The sequence below is a fragment of the Cupressus sempervirens genome, chromosome 10 (genome assembly GCF_028749045.1).
Source record: "Cupressus sempervirens isolate cs-2001-9-10 chromosome 10, ASM2874904v1, whole genome shotgun sequence".
Lineage (NCBI taxonomy): Eukaryota > Viridiplantae > Streptophyta > Pinopsida > Cupressales > Cupressaceae > Cupressus > Cupressus sempervirens.
In genome coordinates, this window is record NC_143127.1 from 803,326,608 (window position 1) to 803,352,454 (window position 25,847).

Below are 25,847 nucleotides of genomic sequence, written 5' to 3' on the forward strand. Positions count from 1 at the left end.
TCCTAAAACTAGAGCCTCCTTTTTCGTACAACATTCTGCCACATTATTTGTGTCATCATTTAAATGTTCAGCCCCATAGACTAGGATGTTTCCTTAATGGTCTCTTGCTACACAACCACACCTTGAAACTCTTGGATTACCCCTAGAAGCCCCATCAAAGTTGATTTTAACCCACCCTTCCTCTAGTGGTGTCCAACATGCCTTCTCCATATTTGAAATAGGATTAGCCCTACCAAGCCCATTAATAGCCCATTAATAACATTTAATATTAATTAAATTAATTAATAATAATTAAAAACATATTAATAAATTTATTAAATTATAAAAGTTAATAAATTTAAAATACTTTAAAAAAACACTATTTAAAAAAACATAAATTAAAAAGCGTATAGGGCCCACTGGCTTGTTGACAAGGCTACCACAATAGTAGGGTACTGCATAGCAGTACCTGCTGCTGCACACAGTCCCATACATGGACATCGCTGATGGGGAAGAAAAGAGGAGGGGAGGTGGGGGTGGTGGCCCGCCTCCAACCAGAGTTATAAAATTCATCTTTTTTTTATAAAAACAAAATAATTTCAAGCCCCCATCTTTTAATATTTCAAATTTTTAAAATTTATATTATATAGAAAATTTATAATTATCGCAGTAATTACTAAGTACTATGATTGATATATATATATATATATATATATATATATATATATATATATATATATATATATATATATACATATTCGATTGATTGTTCATTTCTCTTCTATAAGATCTAGTTGGTATCTGATAGAAGAGAAATGAACAATCAATTGAATCTGTATATAACATTTTTTATTTCTTTTCAAAACCCTACTCGTATCAAAATACAATTCTCTAAAAATTTACAAAATGAGGGTTTCTAATTCTCAATTCACATACAGATGATTTCAAAACAAAGAACAATGAAATTTGCAACAAGGATTTCAACCCAATTGAAATTCTAAAAATAGATCCACAACAGACACAAAGAAGATAGAGAAATCAAAGAACGACTACACAAAACCCACAAGATCCTACATGGATCTAATGCTAAAACAACGAGTGCACGGAGCTCACAAGTAATTTCCCCTTCTTCTGAAAGCCTTCTTCTCAGAAATTGGCTCCCCAAAATCCTAGTATGAAGAAATGAGTTCTAATTTCTTAATAAAGAGCTTTCCCCAAATTAGGTCTTCGATTTTGCAATCATGCAAAACCTTTCTCTTAATTATTTTATTATATTTTAATTTTCGTGTGCAACCTTTTTGCAATTTAATTAAAATAATTTAATTAAATGAATTCCTTTCTCTCTTATTAATTCATGAGACGTATTTTAATAAAATATTTATTAATTTAACTAATAATAACATTTAGAGTTTATTATAAAAAAGAAACTCCTAAATATATTATTATTAAATTAAATAAATATGATTATGCCAAAATTAGAACTTTAACTATATCTTTTAAATTTAATTATTTATTTAATTAATTACTCAATTAATTAAATATTGAATTTACTTTATAAAATTTTCATTAAATTAAATCATTAAATTATCTTTTAACTTGATTTAATTATAACTAAAAATCACAATAGACTCACAAGAAAAACTACAAAAACCCATCATAAAGTACATACTCTCAAGGGTCAAAATCATGAATTCAGAATGGTAAACAACTTAGATACTTGTCCTAATTTCTAGGAAAATTGGCTTTAGGTTAGGATTTGGAATCAAGAATTATCTCCCCTTTTTTACCATTGAGATATTGCGATAGGGCATGCTCATTGGCAATTCAGGGAAGTCGATGCTCGGTACCTGCAATTTGCATAAAATCCACGCATGTACATATATGTTCTAAACTAAACAAGCAATGGTGGGAAGTGGTACATTGTGTAGATACCAACTAGCAGGTGACTACGACTCCCTCCCTCAACCACATCAAAAATATTAATCATAAAATAACACATACATGACACCATACACATGAAAGTATGGGTTAAGTATCCATAGAAATTGCATATAAATCATCCATCTAACTATCATCATGAAATAACTGAAATCACTATATATAATCATCATCATTGAAGAATAATCATGCATACATGAAATAACTAGTACCAAAGTAACTCATCATATAATCAACTAAGTATGAAATAATATCTAACAATCTGGAAAATAAATGTCACTAATCATCAAACATAATCATAAAGCTGGCCTAAAAGAGTTCAACAATATAATACAAAAAGTAAACTAGGGGTAGGCACTACAACACTCTTGTATCTATAATCTAAACAATCACCAAAATCAAAGCCAAGATAATGCTAGTCCCACATGTGTTCGGGGCAATATAGTCCAACACCAATTGGAAAATAAAGAAGTATACCCACCTCTTGGGTGCTGAACCAGATGATATCTAAATAAAACTATCTGTTCGAAATAATGAGTGCAAATCTTGGCCCCTCAAATACCCAAACTCTCTACTACAATGTCACCTCACTTGCAATAACCTCTAGCCCTTAAATGAGCAGTTAAAATATATTGTATACATTCTCTAAAGTAACAATCATCTCTCCTTTCAAGTGATGAAAAGTGTTTGTCTTAAAATACTACCTCTCATACAACAAATTCACCATCACCATATATATGTATGCCTATGGGTCATATTGAATAGGTACCCTTGTTTGATAGCATCAACCCTAGCCCAGTATGTAGTTGTAAACTACTCCACCACTTGTAGCATTACAAAGCATCTCTCATGTGAAATGAATCGATATGCTAGATAGTACATCCTAGGAAACCAAGTTTTTTCATCCTTAGGATAACCACTAATAATCCCCTAACTCTCCTCCTAGACCTAGTTCCCCTAGTCCAATCTAACCTTATTTTGCACAATTCCTCCTTCTAGGAATGATAATCTCGCTAAGGAATCCAATCCCCCCATTCTTGTTGTTTTAGGAATATGATCCCTAACCCTCACCCAAACCAATTGTAGGGATGCATTTCGATTATTGATAGAAGTTACCCTCTTAACCCCCTATGAGAATGCATTTGTAACCCACTAGAATCCTGAATTTTCTTTAGGAATGTGATACCATAGAAAATGCATGCCATGATCATATTCCTACAACAAATTAAATCCATTGGCCTATCTTTTGTGATCTAACAAAAAATTCTTAAAGGTCCACCTTTTATGAACCCACAAAAAATTCCTAAACCTACCCTACCAAACCCTTGATCTTGAACCCACCGAACCTAAGGCTACATGAATATGAATCTGTGATGTAAAATTAAAAATCATAGAAAAATAGAAAAGTACAAAAACATGGTTTTGATCATACTTCTCTATTCTCTACTTGACACTACCACACGTTCCTCTTCGTGTTAGTCTAGTGCTTCATATTCCCTCCTCTAGCCATTGCACATGTCTCAATCAGAGCTCAAAAAGGCAAGAATTCAATATCAATTGAGAATGCAAATGAGCATTTTTCTCTCCCTCTGGGCCCTCATATAGATCCCTCTAAATCCTTTCTTCCCCGTTCTCCCTCTCGGGTGAACCCTTCTTTCCCTCCCTTGTTAGTTTTGCATCATGATGCCAATTTTAACCTTCTTTTAGCCCATTTTTGTCCAATTTTTTTTTTCTTTTTGAGATTTAATTGAGTCTCATTTTCTCTCCTCACTGCCTTCTTGAGGGGGCATCACCTAGTTCGGTCTATCATATTTCTCTCAAGATAGGGACAAATTAGTTTCTTTAAAAAAAAGTGTGCATTGTGCATTATTTTAAATGTCTTTGAAATAATGTTGTCTCAACACTATGTCAAAGAGGAGTAAAATGTAGACACCTAAATATGATTACATAATTAAGTAATATTATTCAGTTATCTTCTAAGATATGATTAGTTAAATATTTAACATTTAATTATTTTTTATCATCCCCTAGTTAATTAATCTAATTAATTGACTATAGTCCAATATTAAATCATTATGACAATTAATAGTCTAATAATTAACTAAGTTCCCCCTCCTCTATTAAATTAAATAATTGCACAAATCTATTTAATTTAATTCTCAAAAACACTTTTTGATTAAATAATCCCCTTTAATCAATCCTCAATAACCCTTAACCCAATCCTAACCCCCTAGTTTAGACTTAATCGAACCCATTCACTCATGGTAAGGCTATCTAATAATCAAACTTGGTAATTAAGTGACCCACTTATATTATCCTAACATCCTCACTTTCTTGCTAATCATTTTCTAATCCAATCCTAATCATTTTGCATGCATTAATGTCAACATTAAATGCTCTTACACCTATCTTACACACTTCATCCACCTTTTACAACTTTCTCCCCTTCACATTCCCCAAAATGGTCATATTCCCCCAAAAAACCTTAATCCTCTCACATGCATACTACTTGTGACACTTGTCACTATCACAAAGCTATGTATTTGAGAAAGCACAATCCTTGCACTCCATTTTACTTGCATCTTGGTCATTCTTAACAATTTTCCAAGCTTGCATCTTGACCATCCATTTCCACCTCTCCTTTCCTATAAACCCTCTCCCCTTTACAATTCATCCACCATTCAAGTATTGTCATTCTACCCTTTTACATGTAAGAATTAGTCAAAGTATCCTCATAATGCAAAAATACCTCCAAAAGTCCACAACTTGAAATCATCCATCCTCCATCTTTGAAGCAACTTCATCTAATAAAGTATGAGTAAAGTATCATTGAGTACACATTGCATCTATTTGGATCACATCCACTCAACAAGGGAGCTTGGAATATTGCAAGGTTTCCATTACATTATTTTATTCTATTTTCTTGGTCTTTTCATTAGTGTTGTATTTGGTTTATTTGTTGAATGTTTAGCTTAACTTTATATTACTAAATCACATTTAATTGCTTATAAAATCAACTAGTGGATTACAAAGGCACCCTTTTCAAATGCACAATATTCTTTTAATCAAAGTATGTGGCTATAAGTTATCCAAAGAAGAAAGTGTATAAGTCAATGACTTTGTGGAATGTTGATGAATCATATAAATTCTATTGAATGAGGAAAGAAGAGGATATAGCCAAGAAGAGGATTAAAAAGATGCTAAAATGGTTTCCAAGCAGATTTTGGCTATAATTTCTTTAGGTAAACTCAAGGTGGAGGGGCTTGAGAGAAGAGAACTATGAAAAGGAAATGAGAAGTGAGACTTCAAAGGTCATGATTGGGGATAAATCACGTGGAAGTCCAAATAAAGATAATCAATACCTATAAAGAAGGAGAATAAGGTTGAGTTGCTATTCCATTTGAGTGTGTGAGAAAGGTCTCAAATTTGAATACTTATGAAAATATTTTTTTTGTTGATGTTGGAAGGATTGCAAGAGTAAGAATAATTTTAGAGGGACGTTCATGTCACTACACTACAAAAGGGAGATAATTGATGACCCCTTTATTTGGTAGAAGGAGGCTAAAAGATTGGAAGAAAGATGACAAATATTTAAAGGGAAGAGAGTCAAGATGTTAGAGGAGGGGGGATTTGATATGATTTTGAAATCACACTCAAAAAGTTGAGCAACTAAAAAAACTTAACTCTCAGACTTGTTTATAGGTCCTTTTATGGTTGTTATGTTTTCTAGGGAGAGGTAGTTCTATTTTGTAACTACCATTGGTTCAAGCCACTCTAAAACCCTATTTACTTATAATGAAATCATAATCTTGCTACCAATAAAAAAAGGTTAAGGACTTCTTGGTTTTATCTTTTATACAATATTACAGTTCTATGAATGATCTCTAATTTCTCTAAAGTAGAAAATCAAAAGTTCTTGGATTATTTTTAGGGATGAGTAATATTCTTGTTTCTTTCTTTGTTATGATGAGATTAATTGATATAAAATGTTAATTAAGTGGTAAATTCATATTTCTAATTTTCACATTTTATTTTATTTCAAGATTTGATTTTATTAATGACTTTGCATACCCTAAGATATGCACTAGTCTAGTTCCTCTATTTTAAAACTTCAATAGAATCTCTAAAATACAAAAAAGGCATTTTACTTTCATGTTGTTCTAAGTTAAGTTTGTTTAATATTTAGTTTTAGGGTTGGATTTATGCCTTTCCAAGATTTTAAGATTGGTAAAGTCAAAGACATAACCAAGAGAGAAAGGCTATCATAAATATGCATGATTTCATATATTTTAAACAAATCTCTTATAAAACCCGCAAAAAAGTAAATTAGGATTAAAAGGATATGACTAGATAGATATTGATCAAAATTGCACCGTTGTAAATGGATTTCCATGCCATATTGCTATTACTATAATAGGTAGAGTATTTTGGTATCAATTTCATTGAGGGTTTTTATTAATGATAGTCCTTTTCCAATTTTTATTTTTCTTAACGAATTAGAGAAAAATAATACTTTTTCTTGTTTTACTTGTGTGATAGAACTAATTCATTGTATATTTTATTTGTGTCTTGCAAGTTCTTACAAAGTGCTTGTGTCAAGAAGAATGAATGCACGAATAAACCAAGTTGGTTCCATTTCTCTAAATGGATCCATAGCCTTCTATGCATAAATATTTAATTTTCTTAGATGGGATAGAATGTTCAAATACTTTGAGGTACATGCTCATGCTAGTTCTACATGCACCTCAAAGTGGAGCAAAATGTAGTGGTACATTTACATACCTATATGACTTCCCATTTTGTTTTAAACCCATTTCATGAAATGAGTAGATACAATTCTATAATAATATGTGACATTAACTTGTGTTAGTTTGTCTCTTTCTTTAATCTTCATCTACCTCTATTCACTTTGAGGTTCATTAGGTTTGGTACATGCAAACTTATCCAACCTCTACTCGTATGCATCTTATAATTCACTTAATTTGTATAGCAAAATTTGTGCATTTATCTACATCCTTGTGCTTTCTAATCCTTGGTTTGGGTTAGTCCCTCAATGTTCAAATGTCAAGATTAACCCTAAAATCTTATCTTTCGAATTGAAAATTGCTAACCATCCTTTCCTACTAATTATTAGGATTGATTTAGTACATGTTTTTACACAACAATTTGTTTTTTTTTTAATTTAAAGAGGGGTAAACACTTTGACCTGGAGCTATGAACCAGTGAGGCCACAAACGGGGGACCTCATCCCCATTAGATTTGAAGCTTGATGGCAAGGATAACAACTCAACAACTTAACCATCACAACACACCATTGTTGGCAAGTTTTACACAACAATTTGTTATGTCTTGGTATTTGAAGATATTTATTTGTGCATTCTTACATGATCAAAGAAATAAAGAAAGATTAATTAAATTACAAGAACAATCATCCTAGAAACACTTCAATCTGGAACACTTAAATGAAGATATTGCATTATAACAAAAGAAATTGTCAATATCATGTTTGCTTCTTGTTTTCTATCACCTGTTCAAAATTATAAAATTGATTTATTAAACAATTTGATTTAATATAACATGACACTTGTAATCTAAAAACCTACCTAATATCTTATAAATATCAATTTTTTTGGTCGGTAATAGGAATATTTTATTAATATAATTTTTTTTACATCTCTACTCAAACATCTATACAACTAAAATGATACTTGACTACCCTACTAAGACTAAAGCTCCTATCCATGAAATTACTACATCTACATTATCCTTGCTATCATAAAGTTCTAAACAATACATCATTGTATGCATAAATCTTTGATAAAGACATTTATCTACAACACCCATAAAAACAAGCTATAACATGGTCAAAATTTCAAACCAGTGCCATCCAAAATGTTGGAATGAGGCCATCACAATAGCCACTCCCCCCGGAGCTCGAACCATTTTCCACTCTCACTCCCTTCGCGTCCAGTTTCATGCAAAATATCTTTTGATCGACTGTAAATTGCCCACTTCTCTCATCACTTCTTTATTGGGCTCTTTCTCTATGGGCACCTGAAATGTCCCTTTACTGATTTTTGTTTTTTGATATTTCCAGCCTCAAATCTGAACTTTAAAATCAAACAACCAATATAACAAAGATCTACCAATTTTCCAATAAAACCCGAATCGGGTATGTCCAAATTAGTGCCAAAAACTTCACGACGTCACAAATTATTAATAAATCTGAAAATGGACATTTTTACAGAGATTTTCAGCAGCATAACAGCCTACAAAATGACATTTCCAGATTTGTATAGCCCTTACACAACAGATCACAAATGTAGGGCAAAACTATGCTCAATCGGGCTCCCGAAATTAACACAAAAATGCCCGGAAACACCACAAAACACTCATAAATTATTTCAGAAATTTAATCACGTCCCAATACATATATTCAGCTCTATTTTGACATCATAAAGTCTGAAATACAACAGCAAACCAAACTGATATGAAATACTCAACCGGAAACACCAAACTCTTACAAAAATACACCCGGAAACTCACAAATTTGCACTGTTCAGCACAAGGGCAAACTCTGTATGAGCATGCACATGGAATGGCTTCAAACTCCCGTCCTTAGCCTTCCTGGAAACCTGCAAACTCCCGTTCTTGGGTCTCCTTCTCCACAGGTTTGGCAGCCTCTGAAGAACAACAAGAAAATTATCAAGAATCAAGATGTAGAATGAGCCCAAAATGCCTCCAAACCCCTTTTAAAGAGGGAATAACCCTAACTCACGTCCAAGAGAGGTTAATAAAATATAATTTAATAATAATTTTTATTTATTAGTCCATTGGTTTCCAAAGATTAACCCCTTTTTCCGAAATTTCACCTTTTTGGAGCCTGCCTGCCTTAACAAAGTTTATTATTTTTTTTAATTATTTGAATAGGGGACATGACAAGTCCTCCCCTCCCAAATATTGCTTGTCCTCAAGCAATGAAGGTTGGAATTCTCAATAATATGTTCTCCTTCCCAAGTTGCATCCTCTAGTGGTAATCCTTTCCATTTGACCAAATGCTCTATGATGCTCCTATTTCTCAACCTTTTCTCTCTTGTATCCAAAATCTCTTCTGGTATCAAAACTAATTTCCCTTCATCATCAAGAGGTGGTAATTCTGTAGATACTATGGTTTGCTGGCCTAGAACCTTCTTTAAGCAAGATACATGGAAAATATTATGTATTTTGCTGTTTGGTGGGAGCTCCAATTCATAAGCTACCTCTCCTACCTTCTTGATGATTTTATAAGGCCCATAGAACCTTGGCTTGAGTTTCTCTGCCCCACTTCTCTTCAAGGTGCTTTGCTTATATGGCTGCAACCTAACAAATACCAAATCTCCCACCTCAAAAGATCTTTCAATCCTTTTCCTGTCAGCATATATCTTTTGTTGGTTTTGTGCATGTTGTAGATTATCCTTGAGGGACCTTATTATGTCTTGGCTTTGCTTGATGAAATCACTTGCTGCAGGTACTCTGCTATCGGAAAGTATTAGATCAACAAAGGAAAGGGCATCGTAACCATAAAGAGCACGAAAAGGAGGCATACCAATAGACATGTGATGAGATGTATTGTAACAATACTCCCCTAGGTGTAACCATTTCACCCAAGCATGTTGTTGATTTGAAACATAGTTCCTCAAATATCCTTCTATCCATTTATTGACTATCTCTGTTTGTCCATCTGTTTGAGGGTGATAGCTAGTACTGGGAGTGAGTTCAGTTCCTGCCAAATGAAAGAGCTCCTTCCAAAAAGAGCTGAGGAATCTACTGTCCCGGTCACTAACAATGTTTCTAGGCAAACCATGTAATCTAAAAATTTCCTTGAAGAACAATTCGGCCACTTGTGATGCCTTGAAATCAGATGTGATAGGAAAGAAATGTGCATACTTAGTTAGTCTATCTACCACCACATATATGCAATCCTTACCTTGAACCTTGGGCAACCCAGTGATGAAATCCATGGAAATACTTTCCCATTTTTGTTCAGGAATAGGAAGTGGCTGCAACAACCCTGCAGGAAAATTTTGCTCACTCTTGCTTTGTTGACATACCATACATTCCTTAATGTGTTTAAGGACATCCTCCTTCATACCCTTCCATGAAAACCGCTCTCGAATTTGCCTGTATGTCTTGAAGTATCCCTGGTGACCAGCCAAAGGTGTGTCATGAAAAGCCCTCAATATCCTCTCCTTAGTTTTTGACCCTGGTACTAAGAAGATCCTGTTCTTGTAATAAATCAATTCATCAACAACCTTGTACCTGTTATCATCCACTAACTTATCCAAAATCTTGGTGGCAAATGAATCTTTAGCATACTCTAAAATTATGGAGACTTTCCAATCAGCAGAGATAGATGATAAGGAACACAAAGTGGGCTTTCTTGAGAGAGCATCAGCAACCACATTATTCTTTCCTTTCATGTATTCAATATCAAAATCATAAGCTTGCAATTTGCTTACCCATTTTTGTTGACGATCATTCAAATCCCTTTGGTTCAAGAAGAACCGGAGGCTATTATGGTCTGTCTTTACAATGAATCTCCCACATACCAAATATTGTCTAAACTTATGAAGTGCATGCATGATTGCCAACATTTCCTTATCATAGATGGAGTACCCTTTCTCTGATTGATTTAATTTTCGACTCTCAAATGCTATTGGATGTCCCCTTTGAGTTAGGACAGCCCCTATACCTTCTCCCGAAGCATCACATTCAACAACAAAAGGTAAAGAGAAATCTGGAATTGCAAGCACAGGGCATGAACTCATTACCTCCTTAAGCTTATCAAATGTTTTTTGTGCCTCTTCTGTCCACACAAAAGCTCCTTTCTTTGTCAAATCAGTCAAGGGGGCAGCAAGCTGAGAAAATCCCTTGGCAAATCTCCTATAGTAGCTACACAACCCGAAGAAACCTCTCAACTGTGTAAGATTTGTGGGTGGAGGCCAATCCAAAATTGCCTGGATTTTTTGTTGATCAACCTGTACTCCTTTAGAGCTTATAATATGTCCCAAATATAGGATCTCTGTCAAACCAAACTCACATTTAGATAGCTTAGCATAGAAGGATTGCTGCTCCAAGATTCCCAAAACAGTGTCTATGTGCTTTAGATGCTCTTCCCATGTTTTACTGTATATCAAGATATCATCAAAAAATACCAAAACAAATTTTCGAAGATGCTGACTGAATACCTTATTCATACAAGATTGGAATGTTGCTGGTGCATTAGTGAGTCCAAATGGCATAACAAGAAATTCAAAGTGCCCATAGTGACATCTGAAAGCAGTCTTTTCCACATCTTCACTCCTCATTCGGATTTGATGGTAGCCTGATCTTAAGTCAATTTTTGAGAAGTATACAGCACCATGTAACTCATCAATGAGTTCATCTATGCGTGGTATGGGATACCTATTTTTTATGGTCTTCTTGTTTAGAGCCCTGTAGTCTATACACATTCTCATTGTACCATCCTTTTTCTTGACAAGTACCACAGATGATGCAAATGGACTAGAGCTAGGCCTTATGAATCCCATGTCCAGGAGTTCTTTAATAGTTTTTTCAATTTCTTCCTTATAACCTCTTGGATGGCGGTATGGGGTTGTTATAACTGGTTTGGCACCCTGTTCTAACTCTATAACATGCTCAAAACCTCTATCTGGTGGTAATCCTGGAGGCAAGTCATTGAAAACTATACTATGCTTATCAAGAATATTTTGAATTTCAAAATGGAAATTACCTTGATTCTTGGGAGAGCTTGTTGGTTGGATTATGACTCCTGCTGCCCATGTTACTTGTCCTCTTCGAAAGGTCCTCTCCATCCTCTTTGCAGAGACCGCCTTAGGTGCTCCATTTGATAACCCTCTCAATATGACTTCTTTCCCATTGGAATGAAATTTAAACTCCATAGTTTGATGGTTCATGTAATAGCCTCCGATAGAGTGCAACCATTGAACACCCAATACAAGATCTGTCTCCCCAATACCAACCACATAGAAGTCATCACATAACTCATAATCTCCTAAGGTCATCTTGAGTTGTTTCACCACCCGTGTGCAAGGCATAGTGAATCCATCAGCTACAGTAACATTGAATCCCTCAAAATCTTCTGCTTTAAGCCCTCTTTTCATGACAAATCCCTCATCAATAAAATTGTGAGTTGCCCCACTATCAAGAAGAACAGTCAACCTTTGCCCTGCTAGTACCCCTCGAATTCGGAAGGGATGGTATCTTGGGACTCCTGATAATGCTGCTAAAGTGCCATCCTTGCTGATTTCTTTTACTTTCTCTTCTTCTACTTCCTCCTTAGTATCATGAAATTCCTCATGCCCATCTGAATCAGATTCTGAAGCAACTTCAATATAGTGCACTTGACCTTTCCCCAAACATCTGTGTCCCGGAACCCATGGTTCTCTACAAGTAAAACAAAGTTTTTTCCTTCGTAATTCACTCCTAGTCTCTTCATCTACCTTCTTTTTTGCCACATTTGTCACATCTTTTGGTGGTAGTGTTGGGAAAGTTTTTTTCTGAAAATTTCCCTTATGTTGCCAAAGATTTGGGGGTTTCTGATTAGTGATTGATTTCATAGGCACGCAAGTTTCAAGTTGCAAGCTTCTTTTGATAGCTTCCTGTAAGGTTGAGGGTGAGAAAGCCTTAACCAAACCCTTAACAGAATCTTCTAAACCATCAAGAAAAAGATAAACGATCCTCTTTTCACTCATATCAGGTACCATAACAGCCACTTTTTGAAATTCTTCTACATACTCATTAACTGATTTGGTTTGCTTCAACTTTGACAATTCTTTAAAGTACTCTTCATCATCCTTGAGGTCAAATCTATCTATCACCCTTTGACTGAAATCTTCAAATGTAGTTACCTGATCGTGACCTTGAGTAGTCATTCCATGATACCACCAATCATAGGCTGCATCTTCCAAGTGTAGACTTGCAAATTGAATAGCATCACTCTCTTTCATGGGGTTAAGTGTGAAGAAAGTTTGTAATTTTTGTAGCCATGCTCTAGCTGAAATTTTATTTGTTCCATCAAAAGTAGGCGCTGTAAACTTGCTTATTTTATTTTTGAGCTCTCTTCCACTTGTGTCATGCTCCCTCCTATTCTCTTTCTTGGGCATCAAAGCGTTCATCATATCCACATATTCTTTAAAAGGAACTGAACTACGAAAGTCATCATCTAAGCCATTGTAAGTAGCTCTTAATGTAATCAAATTACCTGTAACCTCTTCCACTGGATTAATGGCTGGATTTGGTACTGGTGGCTCATCTGCAGGCAAGAAAATAGATTTGGTTGATTTAGATGGTGTGGATCTCCCATTTCTCGGCTCTTCTGAAGTGCTCCCTTTCTCATTAATAGATGCAATTCCTTGTAATTTTTCTGTCAATATTCGCAAAGCCTCTCTAGTTTCCGCCAAACCATCCACTGTTTGCTTCTGAGTATTTTGGATGTCTTGGAAGAATTTCTTTGCCATCTTATCTGGATCAGCCATACTTTTTTCTTCCTTGGATTTTGTACTTTTGCTTTCAACTGGGGGTTTGATCAAAATTTCTTTATTCTTTTCTCGCTGCAAATATCTTTTTTCTCTTTCACTTAGTTGCATGCAATCATAAAATATGACATGCAAGATCTGGGTAGTTATCAAAACTTGACATGCAAGATCTGGGTAGTTGTTAAAACTGACATGCAACTTCTACAAACCCTCAGGCTGGCAAGATCACAGCTCTGATACCACTGAAATGTCCCTTTACTGATTTTTGTTTTTTGATATTTCCAGCCTCAAATCTAAACTTTAAAATCAAACAACCAATATAACAAAGATCTACCAATTTTCCAATAAAACCCGAATCGGGTATGTCCAAATTAGTGCCAAAAACTTCACGACGTCACAAATTATTAATAAATCTGAAAATGGACATTTTTACAGAGATTTTCAGCAGCATAACAGCCTACAAAATGACATTTCCAGATTTGTATAGCCCTTACACAACAGATCACAAATGTAGGGCAAAACTATGCTCAATCGGGCTCCCGAAATTAACACAAAAATGCCCGGAAACACCACAAAACACTCATAAATTATTTCAGAAATTTAATCACGTCCCAATACATATATTCAGCTCTATTTTGACATCATAAAGTCTGAAATACAACAGCAAACCAAACTGATATGAAATACTCAACCGGAAACACCAAACTCTTACAAAAATACACCCGGAAACTCACAAATTTGCACTGTTCAGCACAAGGGCAAACTCTGTATGAGCATGCACATGGAATGGCTTCAAACTCCCGTCCTTAGCCTTCCTGGAAACCTGCAAACTCCCGTTCTTGGGTCTCCTTCTCCACAGGTTTGGCAGCCTCTGAAGAACAACAAGAAAATTATCAAGAATCAAGATGTAGAATGAGCCCAAAATGCCTCCAAACCCCTTTTAAAGAGGGAATAACCCTAACTCACGTCCAAGAGAGGTTAATAAAATATAATTTAATAATAATTTTTATTTATTAGTCCATTGGTTTCCAAAGATTAACCCCTTTTTCCGAAATTTCACCTTTTTGGAGCCTGCCTGCCTTAACAAAGTTTATTATTATTTTTAATTATTTGAATAGGGGACATGACAGCACCAAACAAAACATAATGGCTGCCTCCATTTTTGACACAAAAAATCATAAAAAAGGGACCCCAAAAAATACCTCACCATCCCACTTCAACGAAGCATAGATGCAACTCTCCTTCCACAACTCCTCCTCCTACGCCTAGGCACATTTCTTAGCACAACCCCAACCCCTTCACACTCAATCATCTCACACCTCTCTAATTTTGCCTTCACCCTTTGTTAGGCAACGATGCATTTTGAAACATAAGTGGTTTATCCACTTTGACCCTCCACCTCAGAAACAAGATGTACCCAAAATGCCTCCCTTCATCGTCATCTTCAAAACATTCACTCAAATCAGCTCCCACCCCCATAATTGCCCACTCTAGAATGAAGTCAAGCTCGTCAAGCATATCATTCTTAGATACCTAGCCTTAATGATCCTTCCAACCTCTTGCATGCTTTCATTTAGCTCCAAACCCCATGACACAAAAATGGCTATTACATCCAAATTTATGCACCATTTAATCCGCCTCTCTTGCAATTGCACACCTAGAACACCCATCATTGTATTGATCATTTCTTCAATTTTCACCTTTAGCAACCTTTTTCACGCACTCCTTGCTCACTGGTCCTTTGAATGACTTCATTTGCATGTTTGAATCAACATTGAACGAGGCTTCCGTTGTCACTCTCTAAAACTCCAAGCAAACCACTCTACCTTTCTGGCATAAAAAACAAACCACTTTCTAATACAAAAACACCATCCATGTCATTATATTTCTGCTGGCTTGGATCACACTCTAACTCCACACACATGAGCCATCAAATCAAAAATCCATCGGCTGATCACCTTCTTCAAATTGTCGATAGCATTTAAGATACCACCCACCCATCTCCTCAACCCAACACCAACGTTCACTAAGTTAAGTTAAAATACCCTTCCCCATGTCATATATAAATGTAAATATGCTTGGCGTTGATAGCAATTAAGAATCGACTCTCCCTTACAATTCTTCATCTAATTTCAAATTTCTAAAATCTTTAAAAGCCTCCTCCCCATGTTTTTTAATGATAAACTCCAACTTGCCAATTTATCCGCCTTTTTATTGCCCTCTCTAAGAGTATGACTAATCCTATAATTCATAGATTTAATATTTGCTGAATTAGATTTGTACTTTTACATTGTTTTTTTATCATAGAATTGACCCAAAGTCATTTTTGATCACCTCATAAAAAATTCCAGTAATTGTATTACTCAAATTGTGGAGACTAATAAACTACTTTGATATTCCTCCAATGAGAGAATTACATAAAGTTTTTGTACTAAACTTAAAATCTTAAATTTAATTCGCCTTTAATGTTTTGCTTTTTTCATAATTAGTCTAGAATTACGTGAAAAGATTGATGTTCCCTTACAAAATCAAAATCAAAAGGGTTATATATTTTAACAGAAGTTGAAAATGCTGTGGAGAAGCTACCGGCAATGGAGATTTGGCCAAAGTGTTCAGACTAGCGGATGTACACGTGGTGAACGCTCGTAACGGGCACTAATTTGAAATCCCTCTTTGAATTCCATCTTTCGAAAATGTAGGTTAACATTGGATTTGATTTTGTTGTTTGACAGGGTTCTTTTTTTTTGATATGATCACGGAGCCCCGCGCTAAACGCCATAAAGCAACAATGGCGACCGAAAACCCAAACCCATTTAGGCATGAATTTGAAAAGTATTGCGAGCATCTCAACCAGTTGGTAAATTCTCATTTCCATGACTTACACTTTAACAGTTTTTGCCCCGATTGTTATTCAACCTGAATTATATATGGCTCTTTATTTTTGTTTGAGATAGATTTCCATGAGTAATACGTTCTATTTGTTTTGTTCTTTTTTTGAGAATTTCGGTATGGAATGTAGAATGATAAAAGAGAGAGACTTGTGAAGGCTAGCCGTGATGTTACACAGAACAGCAAGAAGGTTATTTTTCAGGTTCACAGGTACTTCTTTCACATAAATTAATTTGGGAATTTAAATTGTGTGGCCTAAATCTAAGGGATTCGTTACTTCGTCACATACGAGAAATCAAAGGCTTAAAAATATTTAAGTGGATTTGTACAGGATTTTCTTTTGGATTTAACCGTTTGGTAAGGTTTTTGGATTTCCCGGGCACCACGTTAACTCTTCAGTTTAGCTACATTTTTTTGGGATTTTTACAGTATTTTCTTTTGGATTTAACTGTTTGGTAAGGTTTTTGGATTTCCTGGACACCACGTTAACGCTTCAATTTAGCTACAGTTTATTGGCTTTTTAAGCTTTTGAAGTTGCAGTATACTATTGAGTTTGAATATCTTGCCCTCGAGTGAATGTTGACTGAGGTTGTATTCCATGTTCTAAGACGGTGTGAGCTTAAGCTTGGCCAGATTCATAATAATTGAAGACCCGGCTTGCTGGATTAAACCATATTCATTGTCCTATGACCTCACCGTTTCAGCAAGATTTACAAGATATATGAGACTATGAGTAGCTTAATCAGTGCACCCATTGGCCATATGAAGCTGCCTTGAAAGAACAGGAGGACTGTAATGTACCCTGCTTGGAGGCTGCCAATTTCCTATGTTCAACATACACTACTATGCATCTAAATCGAATTAATTCAAGAAACTAAATAATTCATAATATATTTGACAATTAAATATTCAAACCTATTTTCTTGCTTCTGTCCAAACTGAACTCTAAGGAGGACAGCGAGTACTTGTCATAGGGCACTTAGATACCAATCTACTAGTGGATTCACTCAAGGTTGCTGGAACACATTCATACCCATCTCAGGACTACGCCTTCAAAGTTTTAGAAAAACTATGCCTATCTTGGGATTCACCCACTTTGAATTACTCAACGTATCCTCAAATGGGGCTATAGCAAGAGATTAAAGAATATAATAGATTATAAATATACCAATTTAAATTGGATTTTGATTGATTTGTGAATATGCATAAACAAAAGACATCATAATACACACACACACACATATATATTTTGATATTACTATTATAAACCGATTCTAACACTACTATATATATGTGTATCTATCTATACATGTTGAACATCTGGAATAATGAGACAGGAGGGGTGAATGAATATTCCTCTGAAAATATTAGAATTTTTGAACAACCTTCCACGTACATAGATAAAATTGCAGAAAGAAAGTGAACAATAACCAAATAGCATAACATCACACGATGTCAAGTTTTTTGCATGGAAACCCAAGATGGGGAAAAACCACAGAGAGAGTTCTTTTTCAAGTAGTAAGTAACCGGTTACAAAAGATAGAAGTGTTTCACTGCTGGTGTGGTACACTGTCAGAGGGGCTTAGTGCCCAAGATACAAAAACCATCCATCACAATTGAAAGATGACTTACTATTGGAATAGAAGATACAATATCTGAACTATTTTATTGTATATGCATATGCATGAATACAGATCTCGCTTAAGTACAAAAACTCTTCTATGCAGTTACTATTTTGTACTGTTATAATACATATATCAATTTGCAAGCTATTTTACATCACAAGATCACCTATCATATATCGCCTTTTTATATCATCATCTTTGCATTGATGATGCTTCCTATATATACTGGATCTGTATTCCCACAAGTCGGCTTACTCTAGAGATAGAGTTGGGTAATCACACACAAGATTTTGGAAACTGCAGTACAAGTTTGCGTAGACCAAGTATTGCGGTAACAATGTGCCAGATCAATTGTGTTGGCAACTTGTGTCAGATCAAAGGATAAATTGGAGATAAGCATACCAGATCGATCGGTGACATTAGTGACAAATAACATCAATCTCCCCCTTTGTCATTGATTGCAAAAATTCAAAAATTGAAAATTTTCCAAAACTCCTAAACCTCCCCCTTTGACGAATAACTCTGTTTTGTTTTTCTGTCGTTATTCAAAAACTTTTATTTTTCTTTCTGTTTCTCCCCCATTTGATATCAATGAGCAAGTAGTAATATATCAAAAAACTATATACGATTTCAAAATACAAAGTTTTAAGGTGCACCTTCAGAAAAAGACTGCTTAAGGTGGGTGACTCACTTATCCTTGTTACCATTCTATTGCTAAATTATATCAATATGAAGTTATGCATGAACTTGAATGGATGCAACCAGAGATTCTCCATCTTCAATGGAGTAGGGGTCAGAGAGAATAGCTTGTTGTGCTTTCAAGACGACACGATTCATCAATGAAATGCTATTTGCACACCTCCTGGAGATTGCTTAAAGAAAGAATGATGTCATCCCTTTGCTTTTGCAGTTCAAAGTATCTTTTGTGCAGTTCCTTAATACAGTTAGATAGCTTGAAATTGTGGATCATTGACTCATTGGAGTCAATATCTTTCCTGATATCGGTTGTGGCATCTGGCCATTATAGAATGTACAAGTACAAGGAATTTCCTTTGGCGAGAAGGTCTTGACCTTGGCTGATAAGCTGTTGAAGGTGGGAAAAGGCATTTGGACATCGAGCTTTTAACTCTTGCAAGAGCTTATTCGTTTTAGTCTCCTTCACCCAATGGACACTTTTATCCAAAGAGGCAGATAAGTCCTTCAAAGCATTAATGAGATCTCTACATTTTTCTTTACTGCTCCTGGACTAGTTTATATTGCATTCTAGAGCAATACTTTGGAGAGTAGCAATGGTTTCCTCAATCAAATTATCTTTTTCTTCTACTCTTTGAACATATCATTTTTAGTAGAGGCCTGAATAGATTCACCGATTTGAAAGTTCTGGAAAGGGTCAATCTTGTCAAAATAAAGAATTAGCTTGGAGAAAGTGATTGGTCGGAAGACAAGTGGTGCAACAAGTAAATTTTTTAGAGCATCACCCGAATAGGTATCAGTGGAGCCACCAAAAATTTCTTCCCTTTTCTCAGTTGTGACTACTTCTGAATCTTTATCTTTTCCTGGTTTGGCATTTTCGTCCTGCCTTTTAGTATCAATTTCCTCTGCAATTTTGTCTTCTTCTCTTTCAGTTTTCTATCCTATTTCAATTTCTTTCACTTTTTCTTTTTTTGCAACCAATTGTTCCACTGGAGCTGAATTTTTATCTGGAGAACAAGCATGTTCAACTTCTGGAGGATTTTGATAAAGTGTCTATACTTCTGCGTCAAAATATTTAGGAGCAAAGTTTTCCACACTTTCTATAGCCAATACTTCATGGTTTTTTGGGTGCGAGTGATAATGGACTGGAGTCATCACTGGATATCATCCCAAGTTCATGTGCCATGCTTGTAAGTAAACCGATGATATATGTTTTTATTTTATCTGCTTCATCTCTGTTTTCCATAAGAACATGTTCCCTTTTCTTTGTCCTTAATTCTGTTTGACTTATTTCTTCAAAAATTTCTCTATCTGCCTTCTTGATGAGTTCAGACTTTAGAGACAATAGAGATGACATCGTTTACAATTTCCTTATCTATTTATTTATCATTTGCAATCATTGAATTTAGTGCAATCCAGAGGCTATCTGGAATGTCCTCATTAAAAATATCTATATATCCATCTTATCTTACGTAGTATTGAGTAAATGCTTGACCTATAATTTCTTTTCCCTTAGAGGTAGCAGTATTATACTAATCACCAACTTCTTTAATGCTTCTTTTTGTAAGCATTTCAATTAAAGCTTCTACATCTAAAGGATCATGAGATACTTTTTTTGGATTTCTTCTCTTGGATTTTGATTTGGAACCTATCTATGTGAGACTCTCCCTCAGATTTAAAATGAAAGGGTAAGCTTTGAGGGCTTTACTTATCCTTTTGAGTCTTTTGTGCCTTATTATTGTTACGTAACATGGATCTTTTTCTGCAAATGTACTTACATGACCATTGTAATTGATACGTTCCAAATGCAGATTTGGATCTCATATAAATTGAGTTGCCGGTTTGAAATTCAATCAAATTTTTTGTGGGCTGGGTTCGGGTTCATTTTGGGTTTGTCCGTACAAGATTTAAAAATAAAAATAAAACATATATATGCAGCAAACAAGTTCAACTTCATACACCACTATGCTAATCTAAGGCAATTTAGCAAATTCAATCACCGCATATGTACATGACAAAATGTCAAAATATACCACCATATAAATGTTTCAATTCAAAAACTTTAAAACAACAATGCCAACATTACTAATTAGTAATCAATAATCAGTCATAGACTCATATGTGATCAAATATCAATGTATCATAAAAAATCATCAAAGAATTCATCATCATTAGACAGTTGCTGATTAGAAGCACAATTAGTGCCACTAGCATCAGCAGTCTCAACTCTAGTCTCAACCGTAGCCTTAGGATCAGCTCCATCAGTATTATGTATCTCAGGATCACCATCTTCAATCGCAAGTGCATCAAAGTGGACTTCCAATCCCGTGGCCTCTGGTTCGACATCCCATTGTTTTGCCTCCCCCATTTTGTATGTATTCTCTTTGTGAGTTGTGGGCCTCAAGTTTGAATGCACAAACATCAAGTTATCTGCTTTCTTGGAGTTTAGTCGGTTGTGTTTTATTAAGTGGATGAAGGAGTATGTGCTCCAATTCCTCTCAGATGATGATGAACTAGTAACCTATCAAGATATCCAAATTTACCAACAAGAAACTAGAAATTAGAGTTTTGAATATTTACCAACAAGAAACTAGAAATTAGAATTTTAAGATTACAAAAATTACATGTGATAAAATTTTGATGGCAATGGGCTGCAAGTGTTGGTATCTTTGTCCATGGAAGTACCGCCATTTATGAGCATCAACATTGTTCTTGTCTTCAAGAGCGTCAAGACCACAATCATCGGTGCTCGTAAAAACTCATAAAGCCAGACCTCACTGCAGGTTGTAGGTGCTTAGGAAAGAGTCTTCAAAGGGCTGCCTTATACCCTTGAGCAACTTCAAGATCTCTGTATGGGGGAACTCTAGTGGTACTCCCCTTGAGGGCCAATTGGCTATAGAACCTGGGGCTCAATGCAAAGGCAAGTAAATGCAAAGGGGTAGTCATTGTTCCATCTCTCTACCATGATTACTTGTAGCTCCTTGAAGAACATTTCATCAAGATTTTGCTCTTTCTCATTTATGATATTTCTAATGTCCTCAATCATGAAGTCAATGCCATCATATACCTCATCCAAGCAAGGCCTATCCATGTCAGTGTATCGGATAATGCTCAATATAGGCTCGGTGATCTTCAGAAGGTACTCAGCACGATCCCACCAAGATTCATTTAGTATCAATCCCCTTATGGTAGTTGCCTTGGCACTATTAGATTGCCTCCATACACTCCCATTAGCACTAGTTACCATTCTAGTCAATGCGTCTTTAACCTTGATAAGGCACCTCAAAACAATGGTGTTGGAGGCAGAGCAGGTCTCAACAACCTATTTTAAAATCAAAATAGTAATAGATTAAAAATTTGAAAACATAGAAAGTTTACTAAAGTGGCTAGATTTCTAAAACATGTTTAAATTTTAAACAATTCAACTTACCTTCAAGAGCTCCAATTTTGAGAATTGTCTTAATATGGCTTGCGTCATATGGTGGTTCATGATAAACATTTGGATCTCTTGTGCCTCTTCATACATTTTTTTATCTACTCAACCTTAGTGCCAATTTTTTTTAGCATTAGGTTGAGTGAGTGCATAGCACAAGGTGCCCAAAAAATGTGTTCATACCGCTCCTCAACCAATAAGCCGGGAGCCCTACAATTCTTTGCATTGTCGGTTATCACTTAAACAATTTTATGAGGGCCAACTTGTTCGATAGCTTGGACGAGAATGTTTGAAATGAAAGAACCATCCTTTACATCTCCTTCACAATCCACAACTTTTAGAAACATTACACCTCTTGTAGACATTGCAAGAACATTCACCAAAGGATAGTTCCTTACATCTTTCCATCCATCTAATACTATTGTCACACCTGTTTCGACCCATGAATCCTTGATGGGCAACATGGCATTCTCTACATGGGCCACCTCATCATCCAATAAAGTGGTGTGTACCTTCTCATAACCAGAGCCCTTGAACCCATTTGGAGCCTCATTAATTGCCCTCACCATGTATTGCCAATATGGTGAGCGAACAACATTAAATGACAATCTATTTGCATAAACGCATCTGGCTATGGCTTGATTAGCAATGTCTCTAGCTTTACTTTGGAATGATGATTCTAAGGTTTCCACTACTCTCTTACAATCTGTTGTTGAGGAGGATGCAAGAGTGGATGGCCCTCTGCAGGTGGTTCACTGGGAGTGGTAGTTGAAGACATAGATGATGCTTTTCCTTTCTTTAAAGGCCTACCACTTTCCAACGAATGTGAAGAATTTGCCCTCCTAGCAGCTTCCTCTGATTGCTTCCGTTCTTGAATATATCTGTTTACGATGTGATTTGATTTTGGAAAGAAAGTTTTAGGTAGCACTCCTTTTACTCTTGGTTTCCTGGTACAAAATTTGATGCCTTTTTGAGGAATAAAGCACAAATGTGCTTTTACTCTACTATAAGAGCTACTAAATTCCTCTCTACAGTGGCTACAAATCCACACATAACCTCCTCCATTTGGCATCGGTTGAATCATTTGCACATGTTTCCAAAGCGGGGAACATCTGTCGATTTTGAAGTTGGTGTTATTGGCAACAGATGCACTTGCAGCCATTCTTCAAATCTACAAAAAAAATACACAACAAATAAAACAAAAAACAAAAAATGAAAAAAGCTAATTTATGTACACAAAGTTACAAACTGTCAAACTATAATAGATAGTTAGTAATAAGTATGTATCAATAACTTCAGAATGAAAAAAACTATGACCAATTCAAATTCAAGAACCTAAAAACAATGAACAATTTCTCTTTAATTTCTACTATCATAGTTAATTTCTCTTAAATTTAATATATATTATATGCTAAGATTCCAGAATAATTTAAGAGAAATATGAAACAATCATGCATAAACAACTATCAACTATCAACTATCAAACTGAAACTATCATGCATAAGCAACAAGTTGCATGCAATATATAATATTTCCTTACCTCTTTTTTTATCTCAGGAGTTGGAAAAGAAATCGTTGACTCTTTGTTGTTAACGGTAAACACAAACACACTGTTGGTAGAAGTAGAAATAATCACCTCAGATCATGGGTCTTCCTCAGCCTCAGTTCTCAGAAGAAACCATTGCCTCAGCCTCTGTTTCGAAGCATATTGCCTTTGTTGCAAATAGCTCTCGAAACCAGCGACATAAGTAAGATTATATCAAAATGTGAAATACGGGCATAGCCACGTAAGTAATAATAAGCCTTTAGGGTTGGGTTGATCACGCACATAAATGAAATTATAATAAAGTTATAACTTATATGTTATAAATGAAACAACCGCCTTTTCCGAATTATTAAAACATCAAAAAAGTCAATGTTTTTTTGTTGCTTGCCCAAAGTCGCTCCAAAGTCGCAAGCATTCTTTTTGGGCTCTTCCATTGACCACGACATTTGCTGGAAATTCTCCAAAATTCGTCCAGGGTGCGAAATACAAAACCCGTAGGGAATTCGACAGGCAAATCACAAATTTGACAGGAACCAGGATTGAATGCGAATGAGCCAAGAATCGAATGTCAAATTTGCTAGGTGAGGGATGAATATGGTAACTTAGCATATAAATATGAGAGGAGGAGACATGTCTCATGAAGAGACATGCCTCTATGGTTTAATCATCACTTAATAATATTATATTAACATAAATAACAATATATATAGCAATAAATATATAATATAATATATATATTATAAACTATAATATATATATATATATATATATATATTATATACAATAATATATATTATTTAACATCAATAAGTATATATAGGAAATGATGATTTACCAATAACAATAATGTATATTAGATCAAATCAATGCGACTGAAGCTACAACTTTAACACTCCCTCTTAGCTAGGGAGGATTTGTAGAACACATTATGCTCTCAAGTATATGAAGAGATATTATCTCAGTATGATATTAAATTCACTATGAGGCTAAATTTCTCACCTTTCATAACACACAATTGAAGTAATTTCCATAACTTTAATATAAGCTTAAACACCACCTTAAGTATGGTCTATAATAGTAACTATGTCATGGCGTCTGACAAAATCTGGCCCAAAGAACCATAACAAGTTGGTTATCATGGTGTTTGGCAAAATCTGACCCAAAGAACCATGATGAGTTGGTTATCATGGTGTCCAACAAAATCCGGCACAAAGAACCATGATAATACTTGCTCCTAGACATTTAACACATTTAGGTGCTATAAGTTAATGTAGTGTATCTAGGAGATAGGTCAAACTATTTATAAGGTCATCACCTTACAATAGTGACCTTACACACATGAAAGATTGTCACCTTTCATTACATATCATATGTGAAATAGTAACAACCATGAACCAAGTCAGAGGGTGGTACAAAGGCTTTCACCTCAATTTTCTCTCACAGAGAAGCATGCATTACAAGGAATTTCCCGTAGAACTTCTCATAGAGAAGATATCATTTACAAAGAATTGCATATCAAAATTCTCCCTTTGAACAATGATCCTGGGAAGTTAGGTCCTCTATTTACTCCATTAGAAGCTCTCTTCGCCTAAGGATGCCTTTTAAACTCCCTCTAAATCTAATATCAATCTTCCGACTTTCTGGTGATAAGTCATTACTTCCTCACGATATACACAGGAGTAGGCCCATCAAAATCATGCAGTCACACACATGTATTTCTAGACTCCATTTGAGTATCAATCTTCTAAGCTCCTGTGTTGCCTTAAAAGAAGTGTCATACTCCCTCTTAATGTCGAAGGATCTCATAATCTCAATCATCAAAGATATTTGCTTCAAGAGCCTCACTTTATCCATCTTGATCATTAGCATCTTTGGAGCTACTATCATAAGATCGAGTTTGCACAATATTTGGTAGCATGTGTAAAGTACCAACCTTCTTTTTGAGTACTTATCTGCCCATGAGGGTCATGGAACATCTCTTTTCTAAAGATGGTTCAAGTGGGAATGAAACATTGGTTATTATCCCCCCCACAGTGTAAAATTTCCACTTTTATATTGTTGAACACTTTTGCATCATATCAAATATGACAACTTCTTTCTAAGTTCCAACTTGCTCTTTTGAGAACTTCATGGAAAATTTGAGAACAATCATCTCATAGCCTTTGATTTGGAATGTTTTCTCAAGCCCAAATTCCCTTCACAAATGG

General features: G+C 35.2%; 1 protein-coding gene across 9 annotated transcripts in view; it reads left to right on the forward strand.

Moving 5' to 3' along the window:
* Positions 1–15,936: 15,936 nt before the first annotated feature.
* Positions 15,937–25,847, forward strand: part of LOC149536356 (Translin family protein) — an 84,671-nt gene continuing 74,760 nt past the window's right edge. For 2 of the 9 annotated variants that reach the window (XM_089804544.1, XM_089804545.1), the window contains exons 1-3: positions 15,937–16,089; positions 16,187–16,311; positions 16,474–16,553. In XM_089804544.1, coding sequence (XP_089660670.1) covers positions 16,023–16,089; positions 16,187–16,311; positions 16,474–16,553 — 272 coding nt within the window. In that variant the 5' untranslated portion in view covers positions 15,937–16,022. Of the gene's footprint in view, positions 16,107–16,186; positions 16,312–16,473; positions 16,554–25,847 lie in introns of all 9 variants that reach the window. The other 7 variants (XM_089804549.1, XM_089804551.1, XM_089804550.1 and 4 more) reach the window with 5 other exon arrangements.